This window comes from Crinia signifera, chromosome 4, assembly GCF_055691185.1.
Source record: "Crinia signifera chromosome 4, ASM5569118v1, whole genome shotgun sequence".
NCBI lineage: Eukaryota > Metazoa > Chordata > Amphibia > Anura > Myobatrachidae > Crinia > Crinia signifera.
The window spans coordinates 260,966,638-260,989,938 of record NC_139220.1 but is presented as its reverse complement, the minus strand read 5'-3'; the positions used below and the strand labels follow the sequence as shown (position 1 = coordinate 260,989,938).

Here is a 23,301-nt window from a genome sequence, read left to right as displayed (position 1 = left end):
GGCATGTGGCTTTATGTGTAATGGGTATTACAAAGTTCGCTAAAATGTGCAATGGGCATACCGGTGTGTGGTATAATGTTAGGCCATGCCCCCTTTTCGCCGTGCAAGAGCCCTGCCTACTACAAATCGGGGGGAGGGGCGCGCAAAACATGCCCTTGCTCCGGGCACCTAGCTACACCACTGCTAACCAGAGTTGCCGTCCCTCCCGCATTTAGCGGGAGTATCCCGCTTTTTGATCCTGTCTCCTGGGAATATGTTGTTTCCTCCCGGCTTTTTAGCATGCTTGGCAAAAAAAACATTGACTGCGCATGCACAAGTCACGTAGTACAGGGGCTGACTGCGACCTTGCTGCTGTCCTATTAAATGCCGGCCGGGGTTCTGTTGGACCGGACGCGGTCATAGCCCTAGCAGCGGCAGCAGCAGTACAGCGCGGCCGCGGGAGCAGCAGTGGCCAGCTGGGGTTCTGTTGGACTGGACACGGTCATAACCCTGGCAGCGGCAGCACAGCACGGGGCAGCACCGCAGATCAGATGGTAAGCTAGCGGCTGGATGCTTCCCTCCTGCTTCTCTCCCTCTGCTCCCCGCTGTTCTTTAATAGGGTTTCTCAGGCTGTGCCCCCACCCCCCCCCCACACACACACACTAAAAATGTAGTGCTACGTACGCTCTCAAATGTAATTTTAATTGCTCCACCCATGGCCCACCTCATTTACATACCACAAATGGGGCGGGCCATAGGCAGTGCTATCCAAATTACATTTGAGAGCTCCCACGCCCCCTATTTACTATAACAAGCTGCTCTCACCCGCAAAGGGCTGCTGAGAAGTCGGCAAGTATGCTGCTAACGCATACATGCCTACTTTTGAAAAAGCATTTCAAGGAGAGGTGAAAGTTACCCTATAAGTGTGGATGTGTACTGCTACAGAGTTGTGTCATAAAATGGCTTACATCCAAACATAAATGAGCCCCCAAAGCTGTTAGTAAGATCTACTTGATGAAAATAAATGATACTCTCCAGGGCTTGCTCATGTATTGTGTTTTACGGGTGGTTCCATATTAACCTTTTAAAAATGCATATAGCCATATGGAGATTGCTGCTATTTCAGGGAGTCTCCCTGACAATCGGACAGTTGGCAAGTATGAACTACATCAGATAAACTATAGCTGTATTGCACCTTGCTTATTAAGCAGTTGTAATGTACTTTAAATCAACAAGGAGATCTCATTTCAAATAAAAGGTCCCTCGATTTCAAACAATGTCTGCAGAATATTTTTTCAATGCAAATAAACAATGACATTTATTATGCTTACAATATTAGCTGCAGTGCACAGAATGGCCACATACTGTATAATACAAATTTTCAGTAGCAGAAACCTATGTTTTTATACAGTAGTGTACAGTGGTCGAAGTGGGGCGGTATAAGGGGGTATGGCATACCCCCACTTTAATCTGAAGATAAAAAAAAAGTTTTTTTTCCCCCTCAGGATGCTCTCTGATCACTCAGCAGCACATATTGTGCTTTTGTAATACCCCTGTACAACGGGGCAGTCTGGCAGAGGACGTTGATGGACAGGGGGGTGTCCGAAGGTGCGCACTATATTCACTCTTTACTTTTCCATACCCCCACTTCAAAATTTCCACTTCGACCACTGGTAGTGTACACATGTCATGTATGCTATGTACTTCAGCTATACAGGTTGAGTATCACATATCCAAAATGTTTGAGACCAGAAGCATTTTGGGTAACGGATTATTCCGTATTTTGGAATATTTGTATATTTGAATTAGTTATCTTGAGGTATCTTGCATTTATGTTGTACAAGCGCATCAAAAACATGAAATGCACACAAATATATTTTCTATGTGCATGGAACAAGGTTTAAAAACTTAAAACAAAGTTTGTGTACTATCTCAGATACTGAATTTGAATGCTAAGCAATCATTGTCTTGCACATATTAAGTGCTAGTTACATATCATGTCCCCAGTAGTGCCAGTTACAAATCATGTCCCCAGTAGTGCCAGTTACATATCATGTCCCCAGTAGTGCCAGTTACATATCATGTCCCCAGTAGTGCCAGTTACATATCATGTCCCCAGTAGTGCCAGTTACATATCATGTCCCCAGTAGTGCCAGTTACATATCATTTCCCCAGTAGTGCCAGTTACATATCATTTCCCCAGTAGTGCCAGGTATAAGTATAAGGGATACTCAACCTGTACTCGGTTACTCTGTTATATAGCAATGTATATGGGTTGGTATAGTAAAGGCAGGCTAGGATACTACTTTCCATTGATGTGGGAGGTGCTTTAGCAGTCCTTATTGGGGTATGTCAGTTATACTTAATTTATTAACAGAGCTGCTGTAAAACAAAGATTATCAGAACAAATGTACATGTGAATCTGGGAATGACAACTTCCCCATATAGATATCAGATAAGTAAGAGTACCCCATGGTAACCAATATGTGTACAGTACAAAAGTTTTAGGCAGTTGTAGAAAACTTCTTTAAAAATATAGAAGTGTAAATAGTTTATTTGTAGCAATTACCAAATTGCAAACCCAATAAACAGAAGAGATAACTCAATCAAAGCAATATTACTAAATCGATCAGTGAAAAGAGGGCGTGTCCATGTAAATGGCCGTGGATTGTCGGGATTGTTATCGACAAAACGGGCCCAACAGCTTTTAAGTTGGGCCTGTTCTGTCGATCTGCCTCTTCAATGCTGTCGGGGCAAGACAGCATTGAATAGGTGCCCGCTTATCGGACATAGCAGAAGGGATTGAATACTCCCCTTTGACTCATAAGCCCAGAGCACCTGCTGCCATTTTTCTGCACCCCAGTTCCTATGTTTTCGTGTATAGTTGGGTCGCTTGGCCTTGTAACCATATTGATGGTATGAGTTTTGGGGCGTAATTCTTCCATGAAGACCACTTATGGTCAAACTTCTTCGAACAATAGATGGCTTTACCTGCGTCCCACTGTTTTCTACCAGTTCCGAGCTTATGGCACTGTTGGACATCTGAAGATTTCGAAGGGAAGTACAAGCAAAATATGTCTTTCATCTGACTACACTATGTTTACTTGGCCGACCACTACATCTACGGTCCTCAAGGTTGTCTGTTTCTATATGCTGCTTCTAAAAAGCTTCAACAGCACACCTTAACCCCTTACCGACATTTGACGTACATTTACGTCATGGTCGGGATGTACTTCCCGACACATGGCATAAATGTACGTCATGCATTTAAAGTGTCACCGCGTCTATAGACGCGGTGACAGAGGGGAGATGGCTGCTGTCCCTGACAGCAGACATCTTCCCTCATTGCCCAGGGGGAACAGCGATGCCCCCCCCATCGGCGATCGCTGCGATTGGCTGTTCAAATGTGAACAGCCAATTGCAGCGTTTTCTGTGTACCAGCGAATAACGGCGCTCGGTAACACAGGGATCGGTGGTGATTGGTGCTGTTAAGTACAGCACCAATCACCACCGGGTGTAAAGGGGTCACTGGTGGTCACCCCACCTCACCCCACCTGCCCCCAAGGCTGTGATTGGTCCGTCGGACCGACGGACCAATCACAGCCATTACACCTCAGAGAAAATAACGGAGACAGCCCTGCAGCCGCCATTCCGGTCAGGAACAGCGTGCAGAGCGGTCTCCGTGCCCATCTGTCCTCTTATACTGACCTGATCAGCGTTGGTGGTGTGGTGGCATCCGTGCTGCCTGCTGCTGGTGCTTCCTGGTTGTTGTGCTGCTGCTGCAGCGTCATTGTGTAATATAATTTTGTGCTGCTGCTGCAGCGTCATTGTGTAATATAATTTTGTCTCTGCTGCCCCCCTTTTGTGCTGATCAGTATAAATTAATTGATCAGCAACTTTTTTGGGGTGCAGGTTTTTTTTTTTTTATATATATATATATATATATACCCCGTCAGGTTGCACCAAAAGTTGTGCGCCTGCTGCCCCTCACTGCTAATCAGTGTTACATCACTGATCAGCAGTTTTTTTTAATTTTTTTTTTTTTGGAGGGTGCTGTGGGGTCTTTTTTTTTTTAATTTTTTTTACACCCACGGTGATTTTGTGGGTGTCCTGTGGCCGCTGAGCGCTGATCAGTGACGTACATCACTGATCAGCATTTTTGGCACAGGGTTGATCTAATTTTTTTTTTTTTAATCAAATTCCTGTTGCCTTTGACTGATCAGCAGTTTTTTTTTATTTATTTTTTTTGGAGGGTGCTGTGGGGTCTTTTTTTAAATTTTTTTTACACCCACAGTGATTTTGTGGGTGTCCTGTGGCCGCTGAGCGCTGATCAGTGACGGACGTTACTGACCAACATCTGTGCTCAATTTTTGGCGCAGGAGCTTTTTCTTTTTTTTCTTTTAAGCACTACATACACACTACATACCCCCCGTGTTGAAATAAAGTTTGTACCCCCCCTACACTATACACGTGTTGAAACACTACACTTACACAAACACAAAAATAATAAAAATGTCCCAATCATCCCAAAGACTGTTTTCAGCGGAGGAGGCATATGCCCTTATTGCCTCTGACACTGACACAGCCAGTGATGTAAGCGATGAATTTGCATTCGTCTTAAGCTCCTCTTCCTCCTCTAGTGATGAGGGACCCCCTCAAAGACACCCCCGTAGAGCAGCTGAGACCCCCCCCCCAAATGATTGATCCCGTATGGACCCCACCACCAGACAATTTTGAGCCCCAGGTTCCTGAGTTTTTGGCCAACCCAGGAATCCAATTTGATACTACAGGCCTCAAAGAAATTGACTTTTTCAAAGTATTTTTCTCTGATGATTTTATAAATTTAATGGTGGACCAAAGTAATTTATATGCCCAGCAGTTTATTGCTCAAAACCCCACGTCATCATTTGCTAGGTGGACCCCTGTAGATGCAGTAGAGATGATGACGTTTTGGGGTCTGGTGTTACATATGGGCATAGTTAAAGCCAGAAATTAGACAATATTGGAGTACAGATGTTCTGTACAGCACCCCACTTCATCGTATGGCCATGACCCGGACTCGTTTTGAGACGATCCTTAAATTTTTGCATTACAACGATAATGCACAGTGCCCACCCAGAGATGATCCCACCTTTGACCGGCTATTCAAAGTCAGGCCGGTCATTGATCATTTCAGCGCCAAATTTGCTGAGATGTACATCCCCGAAAAATTCATTTGTGTAGACGAGTCACTTATACATTTTAAAGGAAGGGTTAAATTCCGCCAGTACCTTCCCAATAAGAGGGCAAGGTATGGCATAAAAATGTATAAGCTGTGCGAAAGTACCTCAGGATACACCCACAGGTTTAGGGTATATGAAGGGAAGGACACAAGAATTGAACCGCCAGAATGCCCCCCCCTCCCTCGTAGGTGTTAGTGGAAAGATTGTCTGGGATTTAGTGCACCCCTTCCTGGATAAGGGTTATCACCTCTATGTGGATAACTTTTACACCAGCATCCCCCTTTTTAAGGCCCTTGGTTTAAGAGGTACAGCAGCTTGCGGTACTGTGCGCAAGAACCAAAGAGGCCTCCCAAAAACGCATGTTGCCCAATTACTGAGAAAGGGTGAAAGCAGGGCACAATCCACCGAAAATATGTTGTTGGTCAAATATAAGGACAAGAGGGATGTCCTTATACTGACAACAATTCACGGAGACAGTACCACCTCCGTCCCTGTACGAGGTACCAGTACCCACACCTCAAAACCTATTTGTATCCTAGATGACAATAAGTACATGGGCGGAGTGGATCTTTCAGATCAGGTACTGAAGCCGTACAGTGCCCTGTGGAAAACAAAAATATGGTATAAGAAGCTGGCCGTGTATATCATCCAGATGGCACTGTATAACGCTTACGTACTATTCCGTTCTACCAGCCAGACGGGGACATTTATGCACTTTCAAGAGGAAGTCATAAAGGGCCTAATATTTGGGAACCAGCAGGCAGAGGGCCCCAGTACTTCTAGTACTGGCCCCAGTACTTCTAGTACTGGCCCCCGTATTGTATCAGGGCAGCATTTTCCTAACGAAATCCCCTCCACTGGAAAAAAGGGCAGGACACAAAAAAGGTGCAAAGTTTGCTATAAAAAGGGAATAAGAAAGCAAACTATTTTCCACTGTGAAACTTGCCCCGACAAACCCGGCCTATGTATGAAGGAGTGTTTTAAAATATACCACACATCTATGGATTATTAGGTTCATCATTTCACCGTGCTTCGGGGGTCTTGCTAATGCGACATAGCACCCACCATTCATTCCACCAGAATCTGTGCTGCAAAATCCAAATATCACTCCTTCCCTTCTGAGTCCTGCCATGCACCCAAATGGTATTTTTTGGTCACATATGAGGCATTGCCGTACTCGGGAGAAATTGCGGCACAGATTTTGGGGTGCTTTGTCTCCTTCATTCCTTGTGAAAATGAAAAATTTTGAGCCAGAACTGCATTCTTGTGTAAAAAAATTTAATTTTTCATTTTCACAGCCCAGTTGTACCAAAATTGGTGAAACCCCTGGGGGTTTGAAATGTACACTATACCCCTAGATGAATTCCCTGAGGGGTGTAGTTTGCAAAATGGGGTCACTTGTGGGGGGGTTCCACTGTATTGGTGCTTCGGGGGTCTTGCTAATGCGACATAGCACCCACCATTCATTCCACCAGAATCTGTGCTGCAAAATCTAAATATCACTCCTTCCCTTCTGAGTCCTGCCATGCACCCAAATGGTATTTTTTGGTCACATATGAGGCATTGCCGTACTCGGGAGAAATTGCGGCACAGATTTTGGGGTGCTTTGTCTCCTTCATTCCTTGTGAAAATGAAAAATTTTGAGCCAGAACTGCATTTTTGTGTAAAAAAATGTAATTTTTCATTTTCACAGCCCAGTTGTACCAAAATTGGTGAAACCCCTGGGGGTTTGAAATGTACACTATACCCCTAGATGAATTCCCTGAGGGGTTTAGTTTGCAAAATGGGGTCACTTGTGGGGGGTTCCACTGTATTGGTGCTTCGGGGGTCTTGCTAATGCGACATAGCACCCACCATTCATTCCACCAGAATCTGTGCTGCAAAATCCAAATATCACTCCTTCCCTTCTGAGTCCTGCCATGCACCCAAATGGTATTTTTTGGTCACATATGAGGCATTGCCGTACTCGGGAGAAATTGCGGCACAGATTTTGGGGTGCTTTGTCTCCTTCATTCCTTGTGAAAATGAAAATTTTGAGCCAGAACTGCATTTTTGTGTAAAAAAATGTAATTTTTCATTTTCACAGCCCAGTTTTACCAAAATTGGTGAAACCCCTGGGGGTTTGAAATGTACACTATGCCCCTAGATGAATTCCCTGAGGGGTGTAGTTTGCAAAATGGGGTCACTTGTGGGGGGGTTCCACTGTATTGGTGCTTCGGGGGTCTTGCTAATGCGACATAGCACCCACCATTCATTCCACCAGAATCTGTGCTGCAAAATCCAAATATCACTCCTTCCCTTCTGAGTCCTGCCATGCACCCAAATGGTATTTTTTGGTCACATATGAGGCATTGCCGTACTCGGGAGAAATTGCGGCACAGATTTTGAGGTGCTTTGTCTCCTTCATTCCTTGTGAAAATGAAAAATTTTGAGCCAGAACTGCATTTTTGTGTAAAAAAATGTAATTTTTTCATTTTCACAGCCCAGTTGTACCAAAATTGGTGAAACCCCTGGGGGTTTGAAATGTACACTATACCCCTAGATGAATTCCCTGAGGGGTGTAGTTTGCAAAATGGGGTCACTTGTGGGGGGGTTCCTAACTTTTAGCATCTTATGGTGCCTAGAAACCTACATGGTGCCTAAAAAATAATCTCATAAAAAGGAGGCTCCAAAATCAAGTAGGTGCTCCTTCTATTATGAAGCCTGTGGTTTGGTCAACGTGCACACTAGGGCCACATATAGGATATTTATGAAAACAAAAGAATTGGGGGAATCAATTTTTAGTCACATTTCTCTAGTAAAATCTACTGTGTTCCTTAGAAAAATGTATTAAAATTGCAAATCTGCAAAAAAAATGAAATTTTGAAATTTCACCTACACTTTGTTTTAATTCCTGTGAAACACCTAAAGGGTTAACAAACTTCCAAAATGCTGTTTTGAATACTGTGAGGGGTGCAGTTTTTGAAATGGCATCATTTATGGGGGTGTCTCACATACAAGTCCCTCAAAGTCACATCAGAACTGAACTGGTCCCTAAAAAAATCAGTGTTTGAAATTTTCTTGAAAATTTGAGAATTTGCTATTCATATTTTAAGCCTCCTAGTGTCCAAAAAAATTAAAAGGAGGTTGAAGTAATGATGGCAACATAAAGTAGACATATGGTCTTTGTTAGTTATTAACAATTTTTTTACGACATTTTGGTATTTTTCACAAAAAAACACGACTGTATCGACCAAAATTTACCACTAACTTAAAGTACAAACAATCTCAAAATCACTGGGATAAGTAAAAGCAATAAAAAGTTATCCCCACATAAAGTGATACATGTCAGATTTGAAAAAAAGGGCTCTGTCAGGAAGGCAAAAACAGGCTGCGGCGGTAAGGGGTTAAAACCCCAGCCTGCTTTGAAATCTTTGCCTGGGAGAGACCTTGCGTCTTGTTGTTGTGCTTAGTCTTGCCATGGTATATGACCTGTGACATAAAGCTGTGGTACTTGTGTTTTATCACGGCGCCCGATGTTATATAAATCGATATCGTATACGAATTGCGGCTGATTCGATCCGCAATGCGATTTAGCGGCCGATTTGCAGCGATTTCCTGCCTATCCAAGTCAGCCCAAAGTGTTGCGAGCGCAGTGAGCCCCACGAGGGGACGTGGTACGCATCCTACCGACCTGTTCATACCCCCACTATCCACGTCGGTGTCGCCCCGAAGCGCGGCGAGTCCCGCGAAGGGATGCAGTAAACGATCCCGAAGCGTGGCGAGCGCAGCGAGTGTGGGGACACGGAGTACACGTCAAGTAATCCGTGTGTGCTTGCCACGCTTCGGGATCGTTTTCCGCATCCGCTCGCCACGCTTCGGGCTCAGTGGCTCACCACACTTTATAAAATCAACTCCACGCCGACGTGGATATTGGGGGTATGAACAGGTCGGGATGACGCGTACCGCGTCCGCTCGCCACGCTTCGGGCTGACTTGGATAGTGGGGGTGTGCAAGGATGGATGAGCATGCAAATCGGCAGAAAATAGCTAAAAATCGGCCGCAAATCGGCCACTAAATCGCATCCGGGCGCCGTAATAATACACAAGTACCAAAGCTGCCTTCCACAACCTCACCTTTGTAGCAGCATTTAGCTGTTCCTCACCAGTTTTAGGCATCCTACACAGCTGTTTCTGTATAAGTTAATGACTGTGTTTTAACCTACATATTCAGACGATGATCATTATAACCTTTTTGGTATAGTTGGTTAATCATACACCTGAATGTAATCCTACAAATCCCTGACTTTGTGCAGGTGTACCTAGAAGAATTGATGCCGTTTTGAACACAAAGGGTGTTTACATCAAATCTTGATTTGATTTAGATTTCTCTTCTGTTCATTCAATTTATTTGTGTCAATTAACAAAATTAAAACAATCAACACTTCTATTTTTGAAAGCATTCTTTGCCGTTTTTCTTCCACGCCCCAGTAAAACTCTTGCACAGTTTTGTATGTGTGTTGAAACAAAAAGCGTATAAAACCACAACCCCCCCCCCCCCCCATGGAAGACTGCATTGTTATGGAGATTATGGGCGGTATTCAATGTGAATACCTGCGAGGTGCAGCGAATCCTTTTTAGGATTCGCTGCACATTCGCCACGTTCCGGAGCCTCGCCGGCTCCGGTATTCAACGAGTCAGGGGCTCGCTGCCCCTGACCTGCGAATATGAGCTCCTGCGGCGAACGCCGCAGGGAGCCTGAGGACGGTGGCAGGCAGAGAGATGGAAGTCTCTCTGCCTGCCCCAGAGCGTATGTGGGGGGGGAGGTGGGCTCCCCGGGTGCCAGGCAGCACAGGCTGCCCCCCCCGGGGGTGCCAGCAGGGGACCACTATATTCACTACACCCGATCGTAACGATCGGGTGCAGTGAATATATGAATATGTAATGAGCGGCTCGGCTCCGGCGCCCCCTGCTGGCTGCTGTGTAAAAAAAATATATATATATATTTTTTTAAATGAAATATATATTCATGTGCTTACAGCACATGAATAAAAATAGCATGCCCCTTCTCAGAATAAAATTCCTGATTTTTTGACACCAAATGTAAAACACAAAACACTTTTATTTTAAAAGTTCACATTCCACTTCTCCATAAAAAGATAGCGATTGCTACTCGGTGAATCATGGTGAAAAAAACCTTCAAATGTATTCGCCATGTGGTCATTGAATAGGGTGATTCACCGTTTTAGTCAAAAATTTGCCAAACAGCACAAATTCGCCATAAAAACATGGCGAATCAGGCTCATTGAATACCGCCCTATGTAGAACACAGGAAATGAACCAAATAAAAGAACATCAGCATCAATCACCGAAGGAAACTTACACAGAAGATAGAAGCTTCTCGAGTTTTGATTGGATAGATAACAAATATCCAGAAAAGAGTAGAGTTTCACATACAGAGAGTGGAGGCTCTGAAATAGAATCAGGCACAGTCATTGGCAGGAATAGGAGAGGAAATAAGCAGTTTAGAGACAGACAGGTGATGCATTTAGTAATTAACATTATCTCCCAAAAAAAACTAAAATCTTACCAGGTAGGTATAAAATGCGTCCAGATGTTAAGGGTCTCATTGGTCATTTGGAAGAGGCTGAGGACACAAGCAGTGGCTGAACTTCGCGGGGAACGGTATCCACATATAATGCTGTCTTCATGAAAGACCTGGGACACATACACATAGCTTTTGTACCGTGTGCATGAAAGGATGAATGTTCCCTATCTGCCGGTCTTGGTGGCCCTTACCTTGGGAACTTGCTGAACAGTCAGCAGCCTTGGTAGCTTCCAGCTGAGCATGTTGCTGGCTCAAGATGTATCCTGCACACTGTGTCCTCTTCCTGAAGTTGGTTCTTATAAAGGGTTCTTCTTATTGCTCTAGGAAAACATATCACATGTATCACCAAGCACTTTACAGTTTCTAACCTCACTGTACACTGCATTGCTGCTCCCAGTATCACACCATCACCTTAGGGCAGATGTACTGAGCATTGGTGAGATATAATGTACCAATCAGCCAGCTCCTGTCATTTTCAAACACAGCCTGTAACATGGCAGTTAGGAACTGATTAGATGGTCGTTTATTTATTTTCAGGCCAGATGCATCAAGCTCCAAAGAGCGATAAAACAGAGAGTGGAAAAAAGCTAGCCAATCAGCTCCCACCTATCATGTTTTAAACCCAGCTTTTAGCATAACAGTTTGGAGCTGATTGGCTGGTTGTTTATCTCTCTCCATTTTATCACTTTTTGAAGTATCTGACCCTCCATGTCTAATGGTGCCCACACACGGTGTGATTATCGTGTGCAATTTGATCTTTTTAATTCAAACCACATCTAGTTCAAATTGCACCGTGTTTATTTGCCTTTGCAATGTGTGCTCCTGCGTAGTCTATCTTGCAAAGGCAAAATAGTATGTCCATGCAGGTATTTTTATTAACTAGATTGAATGCACCCTGTAATTGACTATTGTAGTGTGGTGAAAATTGGGTGTACTTCCAATTGTATAGCACATATTGTATAGGCTCAAATTGCACACACATCTCACCGTGTGTGGGCACCATAGGTACATCTGCCATCAATAAAAAATCTTGATCAGGTGTTCTCATTCCTAATGATGAAGATATAGATCCTCAAACTGGGTCCTCAGGACCCTACACAGGCTTACCTCACAGGATAAAAAAAGGATATAATAAGCTGCAAAACAATTAGGACGGAGTTTGAGCACCTGTGCTCTTATACCACCAACAGGTAATGTTTTGTGGATTTCGTTATTCATGCACAGGTTAGGGAATCTATGCTGCTTAAGTATCCCACCTGTTTGCACAACCAGAAATCCACACAACAGGACCTGTTAGGATGTGAGGATACACAAATCACCTAATAGCATCAATCACATGTGCTACAGATAAATCAGCAAAGACTTTTTTTTTTGCTAAGCACTAGCCTAGATATTTGGACTATTCTTAGAATAAGTATTTATCCTTTTATTACAGTAAATCCTTGTGTTGCCGCACAATAGTTACTAAGGGACACAACACAATGCATTCTGTACATAGGGGATATATACAGCCAGCTCCCTAAATTCATCATAATCATGGATCAATCAACCAACCAAGGTGCTCAAGTTATTCGGTAAGTATAGTATTTTAAAAAATGGACGTCCATATACAACCTACTGTAAGCTTACCTTGTACGCCAGCCTAATCCTTTTATAATCTCCCAACGGTACTTTGTGCCAGGCTCCTGCTGATTTTATGAATGGAGATAAGAGTCTAAGCACTCATGAACATTTATTGCTACAGCTAGAACCGCTCTGACAGCTCTGTCATGTTAATGTCTGCCTAAGAGAGATTGTTTGTAATTCAATGTCATGTCCTAGGAGAATTTAAATCAGAAGGGAACGTTTCAGGAGTTAATAAGTAACCAAGAGAGGATGGGTTTAGTTAAAGTGTAATAAGGAAAGCAGTACCCAAACTAGATCACACGTACCAAGAGAACCCAGGTGCATTGTGTGTATGTGTACGTGCTGGGGCAGAGAGAGAATGCTGGGAGTTTGGCCCATAACAAGCTCCAATTGTATTAACAATGTTTTATAGTTAAACCAGAAGGCAATTAAAGAACGCAAAAAAAAAAAGTTGCATTTCATCCCTTCGTTACACACCCAGTACATTGTAACATACAGGTTATCACTTGTATACATACTGTATATGGTCTTAACAACCAGGCTGTTGTGGCTTGCAGCATTAGTACACGGGAACTATGACACCTGACATGCTATTTACAAAGAAGCGAGAGAGAGAAAAGGTTTGTGGATTCAGACGTGTGAACTCTAAGCACACTCACCTGAGATATGCAATGAAGACATTCTCTCAGAGGTTTGTGTAGTTAGCCTCCTCCCTCCTTTATAGCAGCATTGTACCACTGTCTTCACCTTTTCCCTGCTCACTCCTCCTCAAATGCTTTTCATTATGTTTGTTGCCCCAAACACCCCAGACTTGTCTGACTGGTTTGTGGGGAGACAGCAACCAGAACTGACTGAACAGCCAAGGGTGACACGGCGACACTCCAACAACATAAACTGAAGTCCTTTTACGCCATAAGACAAGCAGAATTAATTAAGTAAAATTAACAGCATACTCTCAGTAACAAGAAGAAAGTATTCACGTTATGACAAGAAGGAATGCATATGTATTAGGAAGAGGCAGATGTCCTAGTGTCAGATTAATTTAAGCATAAGGTTCTGCTGAAGCCTCATGATGAGCACATTGTAGGAAATTCCTGGAGACCAAAAAAACTCACTTGTTTTTGCTTGTATCTTTATGCAGGTAAAAATGAGCAAGGTTATCCTGTCGAGGTGACCCATGTATTAGTACCAAACGAAACTGGCCTAATATCTGTGGAGATGGAGAAATATCTGCGTCTTTAGGTATACTACAGGTCTGGAGTTACACAGACCTCTCTCCTCAGCCTAATACAAAGACTTCAGGACACATTCCTCTTCTAACAAAAAGACACACCTCTCCTAACACACAGACATTAGGAAGGTATAGAATTAGCCGCAGGGTTTACCCCATGTCTTAAGGTGCATACACACTGGCCAATATATTGGCCGTTCGAGTGAACCTCCTATATATTGATATCTGATCTATCGATGGACCATCGTCCAGTGTGTACCATCGATATATATGTGAATAGCGTAGTTCACAGATTTATTGCGTCGGCTGTGCTACACAGCCGATGCCCGATTTAGCTAGATATTGATCGGCACATCATTCTGTGTGTACGGGCCAACCGCCCATACAGCCGCTTCAGGAGCCACCGGTTGTGATGCGGCTATCCAGTTGTGAAGTCAATCCCGAGGGATTGGTCAACATGTATGGAAAACACACTGCCCAATCAGTCTTTAGATATATCTGCAGATCAATTGATATATCTACTAGTGTGTACCCAGTTTAATTGCCGTGATGAGGGGGTTTACCCAGCGGGTATGGCCCATAGTTTGGAGAAGTCTAGAGGAGACCCTCTGCTTGGTGCCCCGGTCCTGGACTATCAGTCACTAAGATCGTTAATTAAGCCAAGGTTGCCCACGTAAGATTTAACCGAAGTACAAATAACTGTACATAATATTCCCTGTGTAATAGGATATGAATATTGGTATATTCACATCTCCCTCTATTAAGCTATAAAATGATTGTAAACAAGACTGCTCTGGGATGTGTAAATTATTACATACCTCACCTATTCCAAACCATATGGCCTACATGTGCTTAAATTAAGCAGTGTACAGACTTGGGGGGTTATTTTGATTTAATAGGTCCCCCATGCGTTCGCGATTTTTAGCGTCTGCGCATGTGCAGTTATGCATAAGTAAATGTGCAGACGCTTGGTGCGAGCGGGCATGGCAAACTGCATGTTCAACTGGTTAGTTTATCTATTTTTGCAGGATCAGAAATTATCCCGCCCACTTTCACATGAAAAAGCCTCAAAACATACCATGTTGGGTAAACTTGACGGTGCAGGGTGTGCCATCTACACTCTGCTGGGTCTGCACATTTTTGTCCATTTTCCAGTGTTTTGGAGCAAATGTACGATGTTTTTTTGCTCCCATACGTTAGCAGATATTTGTTCCCACAAGACAAATTGGACAGATAAATCTTTAGTGGCTTAACCAGTCTAGCCCGTTACCAATAGTTTCACCAGGTTATAATGGTCTAAAGCCGGAGGTGGTTTCTTAGTGACCCAACCAGAGAGGTTTAGTTTGTATGGTGCTCCTCTGGGGGCTTACCATCTTTCCTAAACAGCACTGGGCCACCCAAGTACAAGACTTAAGCACCATACACATCGTGACATTCATTTTCTATTCTATCCTGATTCGATTGGGATCGATTCGCACAGCGCCGTGTACACATTCGATTTGGACTATATATAGTACAGATCTGTTCTATATAATCTTGCCTGCACAGTCTATTTTTCGATTCAATTTGGATGCCACAGGGCCCCGCATCTGGATCAAATAGGCATCGAATGCAACTGAAAACCATTCGATTTGATATACAGTAGTCAAAAACAAAACTTAACCCTAATCACACCGTATGCATGTAGGATTACCAAGATGGGAGGCCACAGGCTTTTATTACTATCCTAATAGCTTACCAATGAGGAATATTGGGTACTTGTTTCCTAGTAGTAGTAGTAGTAGTACGTTTATTTATAAGGCGCCGCAAAGTGTCCGCAGCGCCGTACATAGCAAACAAAAAAAACAAATTACAAGGTAACGTACAGGGTGTGTTGAAAGATACAGTATAAATAGGGGTATAGCTGGTAGAACTAAAATCAGCATCAGTTCAGGTAGGTGCAAGTAGGTGTCAAAATTGTCAAGGAGACTGAAGATGAAGTAGAGGAAGGGAAGAACAGGACAGGAGCACAGGTGAGGTAATGAGGTAGGGTGAGTACGTGAGGAAGGAGGGCCCTGCTCATAAGAGTTAACATACTAAAAATAGGTGGGTGGACGAACGAAATACAATAGGATAAGTAGGAACGGAGGGGAACGGAGGCAGGATAGGAGGATCAAAAGAGGTTAGGAGGAGGGATAGGCTAGTCGAAAAAAGTGGGTTTTGAGGGAGCGCTTGAAGGAGGTAAGGGAATCAGATAGCCTGATGGGTGGCGGGAGGTTGTTCCAGTGCAGGGGGGCAGCGCGAGAGAAATCTTGGACACGGGAGTGGGAGGAGGTGATTAGGTGAGAGGTCAGTCGGCGGTCAGCGATGGAGCGAAGAGGACGGGAGGGAGTGTGGATAGAGATCAGTGAAGAGAGGTAGGGAGCAGGGTGCCCAGATTTCTTACGTTCGCAAACGTAGTGAAATCACATCTCATCGCATCGCATGGTAGGTTTTAACCATGCGATGTGTGTGATGCAATGCGAAATTTCATTGTACAAGCACCCATGCCATGAGATGTGATGGGTGCTGACAATGAGATGTGATGGGTGCATAGTATGTGATGTGCGCTTACAATTGTAAGCACCTGCACCTATGCCATTGTTTAGCATCAACCCCAGTATCCACGGCACCCCGAAGCGTGGCGAGCCCTGCGAGGGGCAGCGGAACGCGTCCTCCGACCTTTTCATACACCCACTATCTACGTCGGCGTGGAGTTGATTTTAGATAGTGTGGCGAGTGCCGCGAGAAAGAAGCGTGGCGAGCGCAGCGTGCCCCGCAGATTACATTACATGTATTCCACGTCCGCTCGCCACGCTTCGGGCTCGGTGGCTCGCTGCGCTCGCCACACTATCTAAGATCAACTCCACACCGACAAGGATAGTGGGGGTATGAAAAGGTCAGAGGACGCATTCCGCCGCTGCTCACCACGCTTCGGGGTGGTGTGGATACTGGGGTTGACGCTAAACAATGGCGTAGTTGCCACATCACATACTTTGCACACATTACATCACATAGCATCACATCTCATTTTAAGCACCCATCACATCTCATCGATATTTCATTGTATAAACACTCCTGTGCACTTAACATGGACATCACATAGCACTATAGACGGCATAGGTGCCGAAATTGATGAGCACCCACGGGTCCGAGTCCTGCTGCTGGGACGCCATATTAACTTGCCAATTTGCGGCTGCAGCACCCGCATCGATGGACCAGTCACCTGGCATATAGTATACCAGGATGGCGGGAAGAGTGTATTCCATCCGCAGAGTAATATACGGACGTGGGCCGGCCAGCAGGTGCATGCTCTGGGCGTGCTGTGCGGCTGAGTAGGGCGTGCTGTGCGGCTGAGTAGCATTTATGTACCTGCACTGGGGGGGGGGGGGCATTTATGTATTTGGCACTGTGGGGGCATTTATGCATTTGCCCGTAATGTGTAAAAAGGGGGACTCTGCTGCTGTAATGTGTAAAAAGGGGAACTCTACTGCCGTAATTTAAACATTGGAGACAATTGTGCTGTGTAATATAAAATGGTATTATTTTGAAGCCACTCCCCTATATTTTTGGCTTGAGCACCCACTAGCAAAAACATAAATCGGCACCTATGATAAACGGTACGCAATTTTCCTACGCAGAATAGCACACTAAGCTATTTGCTTAGTGGGCGCCCTGCTAGGAAACAAGTACCGAATATTGTATATGTAGTGATCTATTTCTGTCACGCCAATCTTCTTAAAGGTGCGTACACACGGGTCGATATATCACTCAATGTCTCCTTTTCATCGGAGACCAGAGATGGTCGCTGATGAAGAGAAACCTCTGCCTGGGGGGGGGGGGGGGGGGGGGGAGCCGCAGAGGTAATCAGCTGGTCGCAGGAACAAGCTCCTGCAACCAGCAATTAGAACGGTGCTGAAAACGGGAGCGCGCACCCGCCAATTTATCGCCGGGGCACACTCCCATCACTAGCAATATGGTCACCAGTGATTTCAGCCCATATCGCTGCCGTGTACGGCTTAAGTTATATGCAAGATAAAACAGTTACCAAAGAAGGACTTGAGGAATGCTAGGAAGACCATTGCCCAAAGTGCTATTAAACATTTTTTTTTACATCACCACAGTCTACCACATATTTTGTAATCCTACAAATGTAATCAATGCAACCACAATTTGCTGACAACTAATGTAACTACCCCTGGTAGACAGATTGTAAGCTTGCAGCAGGGCCCTCCTACCTCCAAGTCTGTCTGTTGTTACCCAGTTTGTCATATCACTGTCTACTATTGTAAAGCGCAATGGAATCTGCTGCGCTATATAAGAAACTGTAAATAAATAAACTATCAGTAGAGAATATCCTCACATCACTCCCTGCAAAGCAGGACTTTCAGGTCCTGGATTTCAAGATATGTGAGGTGACTGGAGCACAAGGATGCTCTTGCATTTATGTTATTCAGCCAGTGGCGTAGCAACAGCCCCAGGTACTGTGAGGATAATTGTCCAGGATTCCATGCTGCTGTCAGTGCAGTGTAGAGGAGCTGGACCAAAATAGGCGCTACCTCAGAAGAAACAGCTATTACTATGCTTGAGGAGGTAATGGCCATTTTACCATTGGAGCTCTCTCCCTCTCAGAGGACCAGATGCACTAAGCTTCAAAAGTGATAAAATGGAGAGTGATAAGCAGCCAGCCAATCAGCTCCTACCTGCCATATCACAGACTGTTTGAAAAAAAAGTCATACAGGAGCTGATTGGTTGGTTGGTTATCATTCTCCATTTTATCACTTTTGAAGCTTAGTGCATCGGGCCCAGACTCTTCACCTCTCTTCAACATTGCAAATGGGCTCTGAAGACCCACATATTTATTAAAGTCTTCCAGCTCTATTTGCTTCATTGCTCCTTGCCTTGTGTCTCCCACCTTCTGTGTGACCCCGGTCTCTGCCCCTCTTCTTTCACAAGCAGGGTTCTAATTGCCTCTTGTGCTTCTCCTTCCTTTACATATACCATAATCTACTCCTTACAGCGTACAATAGCTCATAACTCTTATTTTAGTATTATAACTTCAGGTGCAACAATATTTATATACTGTATATCATGTCCCGCAATGTTCTCTACCATATGTCACTTTTCTCATCACTGCCACAAAATGGCTGAGTTCTTTTCAACAAGTTTTCACATGCTTCCTGTTGGAGCCAGGAATGATGTGACCATTATACCTCCTGGCAGGCATGTTTAAAAACTCAGGAGTAAATTTACTAAGACGGGAATTCTATTGAAGACAGGGTGTTGCCTATAGCAACCAATCAGATTCAACTACTTCTTTATTTAGCACCTTCTATATGATAATCGATAGAATCTGAATGGTTGCTATGGGCAACATCCCATCTTAGTAAATTTACCCCTCAGCGTTGAACATAGTATTTTTAATGTAACCATTATATAAATGCCATCTAGAAAGCATGCTATCTTTCTTGCTATAATATACATTATATTTATATATGACAGAACAACATAACAGTAATGTCAGTGCATGAGCGGAGCAACACTAGAATTGTTCCGACGGGCATAATCTAGTGGCCGCCGGCATGCACAACACTGTCATTCCTCACATAGAGGTGAGGAGCACCGCAAGCCATTTATAATATAGGGTACATTCCTTTCAACATTGGTGCTTCCAGATGCAGGACACTGCCCGTAAAAGGAGTAAAGCCTCTGAAAAAGGGGTGGAGCCTTATGGCAGGTTATCAAGCCCACATTGGTGAAACAGCTGTTCTGTCCACTCCTGAGGTCTCTCCTTACCATGGGGGTGCTGCCTGCTGACAACCGCAGCCTGATTGATCCACAAGGGTGTGGATGGAAAGTGCTGCACTGTCTAGGTAGACAATCAATATGTCAACACCAAAAGATTGACATGCAAACGTCAACAAGAAAAATGTCGACATTGACAAAAGGTCGAAACATGAAAAAGTTAGACACATGACAACGTAGACATACCTGTTGACATGGGTTCCAATTAGTGTAGTGCTTGGAACACTTCACCGTTCCCATTGGAGTCCATGTGGATGTTAAAGTATAAAAAAAGAGTCCACAAAATGAAGGGAAAAAAGTGAAAATCTAATGTCAACCTTTTCACTCGACAACCTTTTGTTTCTGTCGACCTTTTGTCAGTCGACCTAGACACAGCAGACCTATCAAGTGGGTACCTTTCCAACTATAGGTATCATTTCTTCTCCTTTCCGGCGGCAGCATTTCCTGCAGAACATCATCTCCCTTGCACTGCAAGTACCTGAATTAAGGGGAACCCAACACCTGGCACGGATCTAATTTTCACTGGAAACTGAAGGTGGCCATACACACGCAGATTTCTCTTCAGATCTGGCTGGTTGGAACAAAATCCTGGTTATGGATGAGAGCAAATGACAGTTAACCATTTGCTGGAAATGCTGGAAAACTGACAAACTGTCTCTCATCCATAACCATGTTTTTGTTCCAAACAGCCAGATCTTTTTTCTTAATTAGGTTTTTTTATTGCATTTTTCAGCTAAACAAAGAACATACAAGTCCCGACAGAGACACAAAAAACACATAACATAGGATATTAAACAGTATTTAGAATATACATAGATTGATATAGGTACGGTGAGCAATGACGAAGTACTGACTCCCTTTACCACAATAAGTGAAGCATATTTGCCCGAAGGCGCCATCCGGGCACATAGATCAACAGGAGATTGTGGAGCACAAGTACAAAGTGAAATATTTTGAACAGTATTACAACCGCATAAGGAGAGATAAAAAGCAAGATAAATAAAAAAATTATGGTCATCTGTCAGGCACTCTAATCTAACCCACTAACACTAATAAAATAAACCACCCAAAAACCCCAAAACAAACCTCCCACAAAACCCCCCACCCTGTACAACCCACCCCCAACCTAGGCGTACTTGGATCCCAGTAACCACCCCTATAGCCTTTCTAAACTATACTAATCTAAACAAACTCACCCCCCCCCCTATAACTATCCCCCCACCCCCCACACCCAGGGCTGCCAAGAGAAATCCTGGGCCCCGGTACAACAGCGTCACGGGGCCCCCCTGGAGTGGCGAGCAACAGAAAAGAGGTGTGGCCATTAAAGGATATAGGGGTGTGTACCACACCATATACCCTTTATGCAACACAATAGTAGACCCCTTATACATTATGCTACACAGAATGAGCCAAAATTCAAATCGATTACTTGCCGCCCCGTTCGTATGCAGCAGTGTGGACAGAAGCGTGGGGTGGTGGATATGGGTTGCACCCATGGGAGTAAGGGGTCGTGGCCACGGATGGGCAGATAGCAGCAGGGTCCCTGCGGAGGATGGGAACTAGGTAATAGCTCCCATCCTCCGCAAGGACCCCACTGCTGTCTGCCCATCCGTCACAGGGACCCTCTGCCCCCCTGCGCTGCCCAGACCCCTATGCCATACAGCAGGGGTGGCCAGCCCACGGCTCCTCTCTCCAAGATCTGTGGCTGGCACGATCATCCCCATTTGAAGCGCCGCCTCTGGAGTATAAGGATCCCAAGCTCACACACGCAGCAGGGAAAGCGGCAACAGTTCTTTCAACCTGCTGGCAAGAAGCAGCAGATGCCACTACTTGCAGTATCGCCGAGCTGAGCTGCCGGTATCTGCTGTGTCCCCCAAAGCTACAGATCCGGCGCCAAGAGCAGCTGCATTGTGATGGCCAGCGGTATGTGCGGCTGGAGGGAGAGGGGGGATTGTGTCCATTAAACCTCTTTAATCTCATGTGATCCTGGGCAGTATGGTCCCACCCAGATCGCATTCCATATATGATCCGTCATAAATGGGCCCCATGTAGCCTGTTCCCTTCACACACATTGGAGGTCATTCTGATTGACCACAAAGCTGCAAAATTTGCAGCTTTGCGGGTTATCTAAATACCTCAGATTTCACGCATGCGAACGGATGTTTTACATACAGTAATCATCGATTTGCAGCTTGTGTGCAGGGCAGTGCGGTCGCCGACCATCAAATCATTTCTCAAGCGCTCGCAGATCTGTCAGTCTCTGCTGTCTTAGATCTGTGGCGCTCCTGTACCAGAAGAGGGTGGGCAGCTGACATCCGGTGACATCAGCTGCCCTCCCCCGGCACCCACGTCATGGGAGTTACCATCGGCGCAACCCATATCCACCACCCCACGCTTCCGTCCACACTGCTGCATGCGATCGGGGCGGCAAATAATCGGTTTGCCGCACCCGCTCACACAAAGTGGCTGCACATGCACAACATCTCTCCCCTATGTGAACGTGCGGGGGAGCGAACCAACCTGAATGAGGGCCATAGCCTGTAACACACACACATAGCCTGTTCCTTCACACATACAGTACATAGCCTGTCACACACACACACATATATACATACATAGCCTGTTACACACACACACACACACACACACACACATAGCCTGTTCCTTCACACATACAGTACATAGCCTGTTACACACACACACACACACACATATATACATACACAGCCTGTTCCTTCACACATACAGAACATAGCCTGTTACACACACACACACACACAAATATATATACAAAGCCTGTTACACACACACACACACACACACACACATAGCCTGTTACACACACACACACACACACACATATAGACATACATACATACATAGCCTGTTACACACACACACACACACATAGCCTGTTACACACACATATATACATACACAGCCTGTTACACACACACACACACACACACACACATATACATACAAAGCCTGTTACACACACACAGCCTTTTACACACACACACAGCCTTTTACACACACACACACACACACATATATACATACATACAAAGCCTGTTACACACACACTCACACACATACATACACACACACATATAGACATACATACATAGCCTGTTACACACACACACACACACACACACATAGCCTGTCACACACACATATATATATACATACACAGCCTGTTACACACACACACACACACACACACACACACATATACAAAGCCTGTTACACACACACACACACACACATATATACATAGCCTGTTACACACACACACACACACACACAGCCTGTTACACACACATATATCCATACATACACAGCCTGTTACACACACACACACACACACACAGGCTTTTTGTCTGTTCCCCCTGTCCATAGCCATGCATTGCGGGCGGCATTACCTTTTGAAACAGGAACTTGGAGCAGGAGCAGGACAGCTAGGGCTGGCCGGCAACTTTCAGCCCGGGGGCACACACAGGCCAGTGGCCCCGCTTTTTCTACAAGGGCATGAAATGGAAAATGGGCATCGAAATGTTGGAGGCCTGGTTTGCTTAATGTGGGTACATGCAGCATTTCCAATTTCCCACTCCGATTGAATGCGGCCCTAAAGCTGGCCATACACTAATGCTATTTTCCCACCTTTCACCCGATTTCTCAGCCTGATCTGTCAGAATTGGGTGAAAAGTGGACAAATCGCATTAGTGTATGGCCAGCTTTAGGGCCGCATTTATCAACCCATATTTGCGGCGAAATCCCCCAAAACACCCGTTTTCAGGGGTTCGCTGCAAATATTAAGTATCACTGAA

General features: G+C 44.7%; 1 protein-coding gene across 7 annotated transcripts in view; it reads right to left on the bottom strand.

The window, feature by feature from the left end:
• The window catches only part of PAQR5 (progestin and adipoQ receptor family member 5), a 61,954-nt gene that overhangs the window by 23,255 nt on the left and 15,398 nt on the right, over positions 1 to 23,301 (bottom strand). For 3 of the 7 annotated variants that reach the window (XM_083184408.1, XM_083184407.1, XM_083184412.1), the window contains exons 3-4: positions 10,979 to 11,107; positions 10,770 to 10,897 (exon numbers count right to left, since the gene is read on the bottom strand). In XM_083184408.1, the coding sequence (XP_083040534.1) occupies positions 10,770 to 10,897; positions 10,979 to 11,029 (179 nt within the window). In that variant the 5' untranslated portion in view covers positions 11,030 to 11,107. Of the gene's footprint in view, positions 1 to 10,562; positions 10,651 to 10,769; positions 10,898 to 10,978; positions 11,108 to 12,416; positions 12,553 to 13,072; positions 13,253 to 18,775; positions 18,883 to 23,301 lie in introns of those variants that run through there. The other 4 variants (XM_083184413.1, XM_083184411.1, XM_083184409.1 and 1 more) reach the window with 4 other exon arrangements.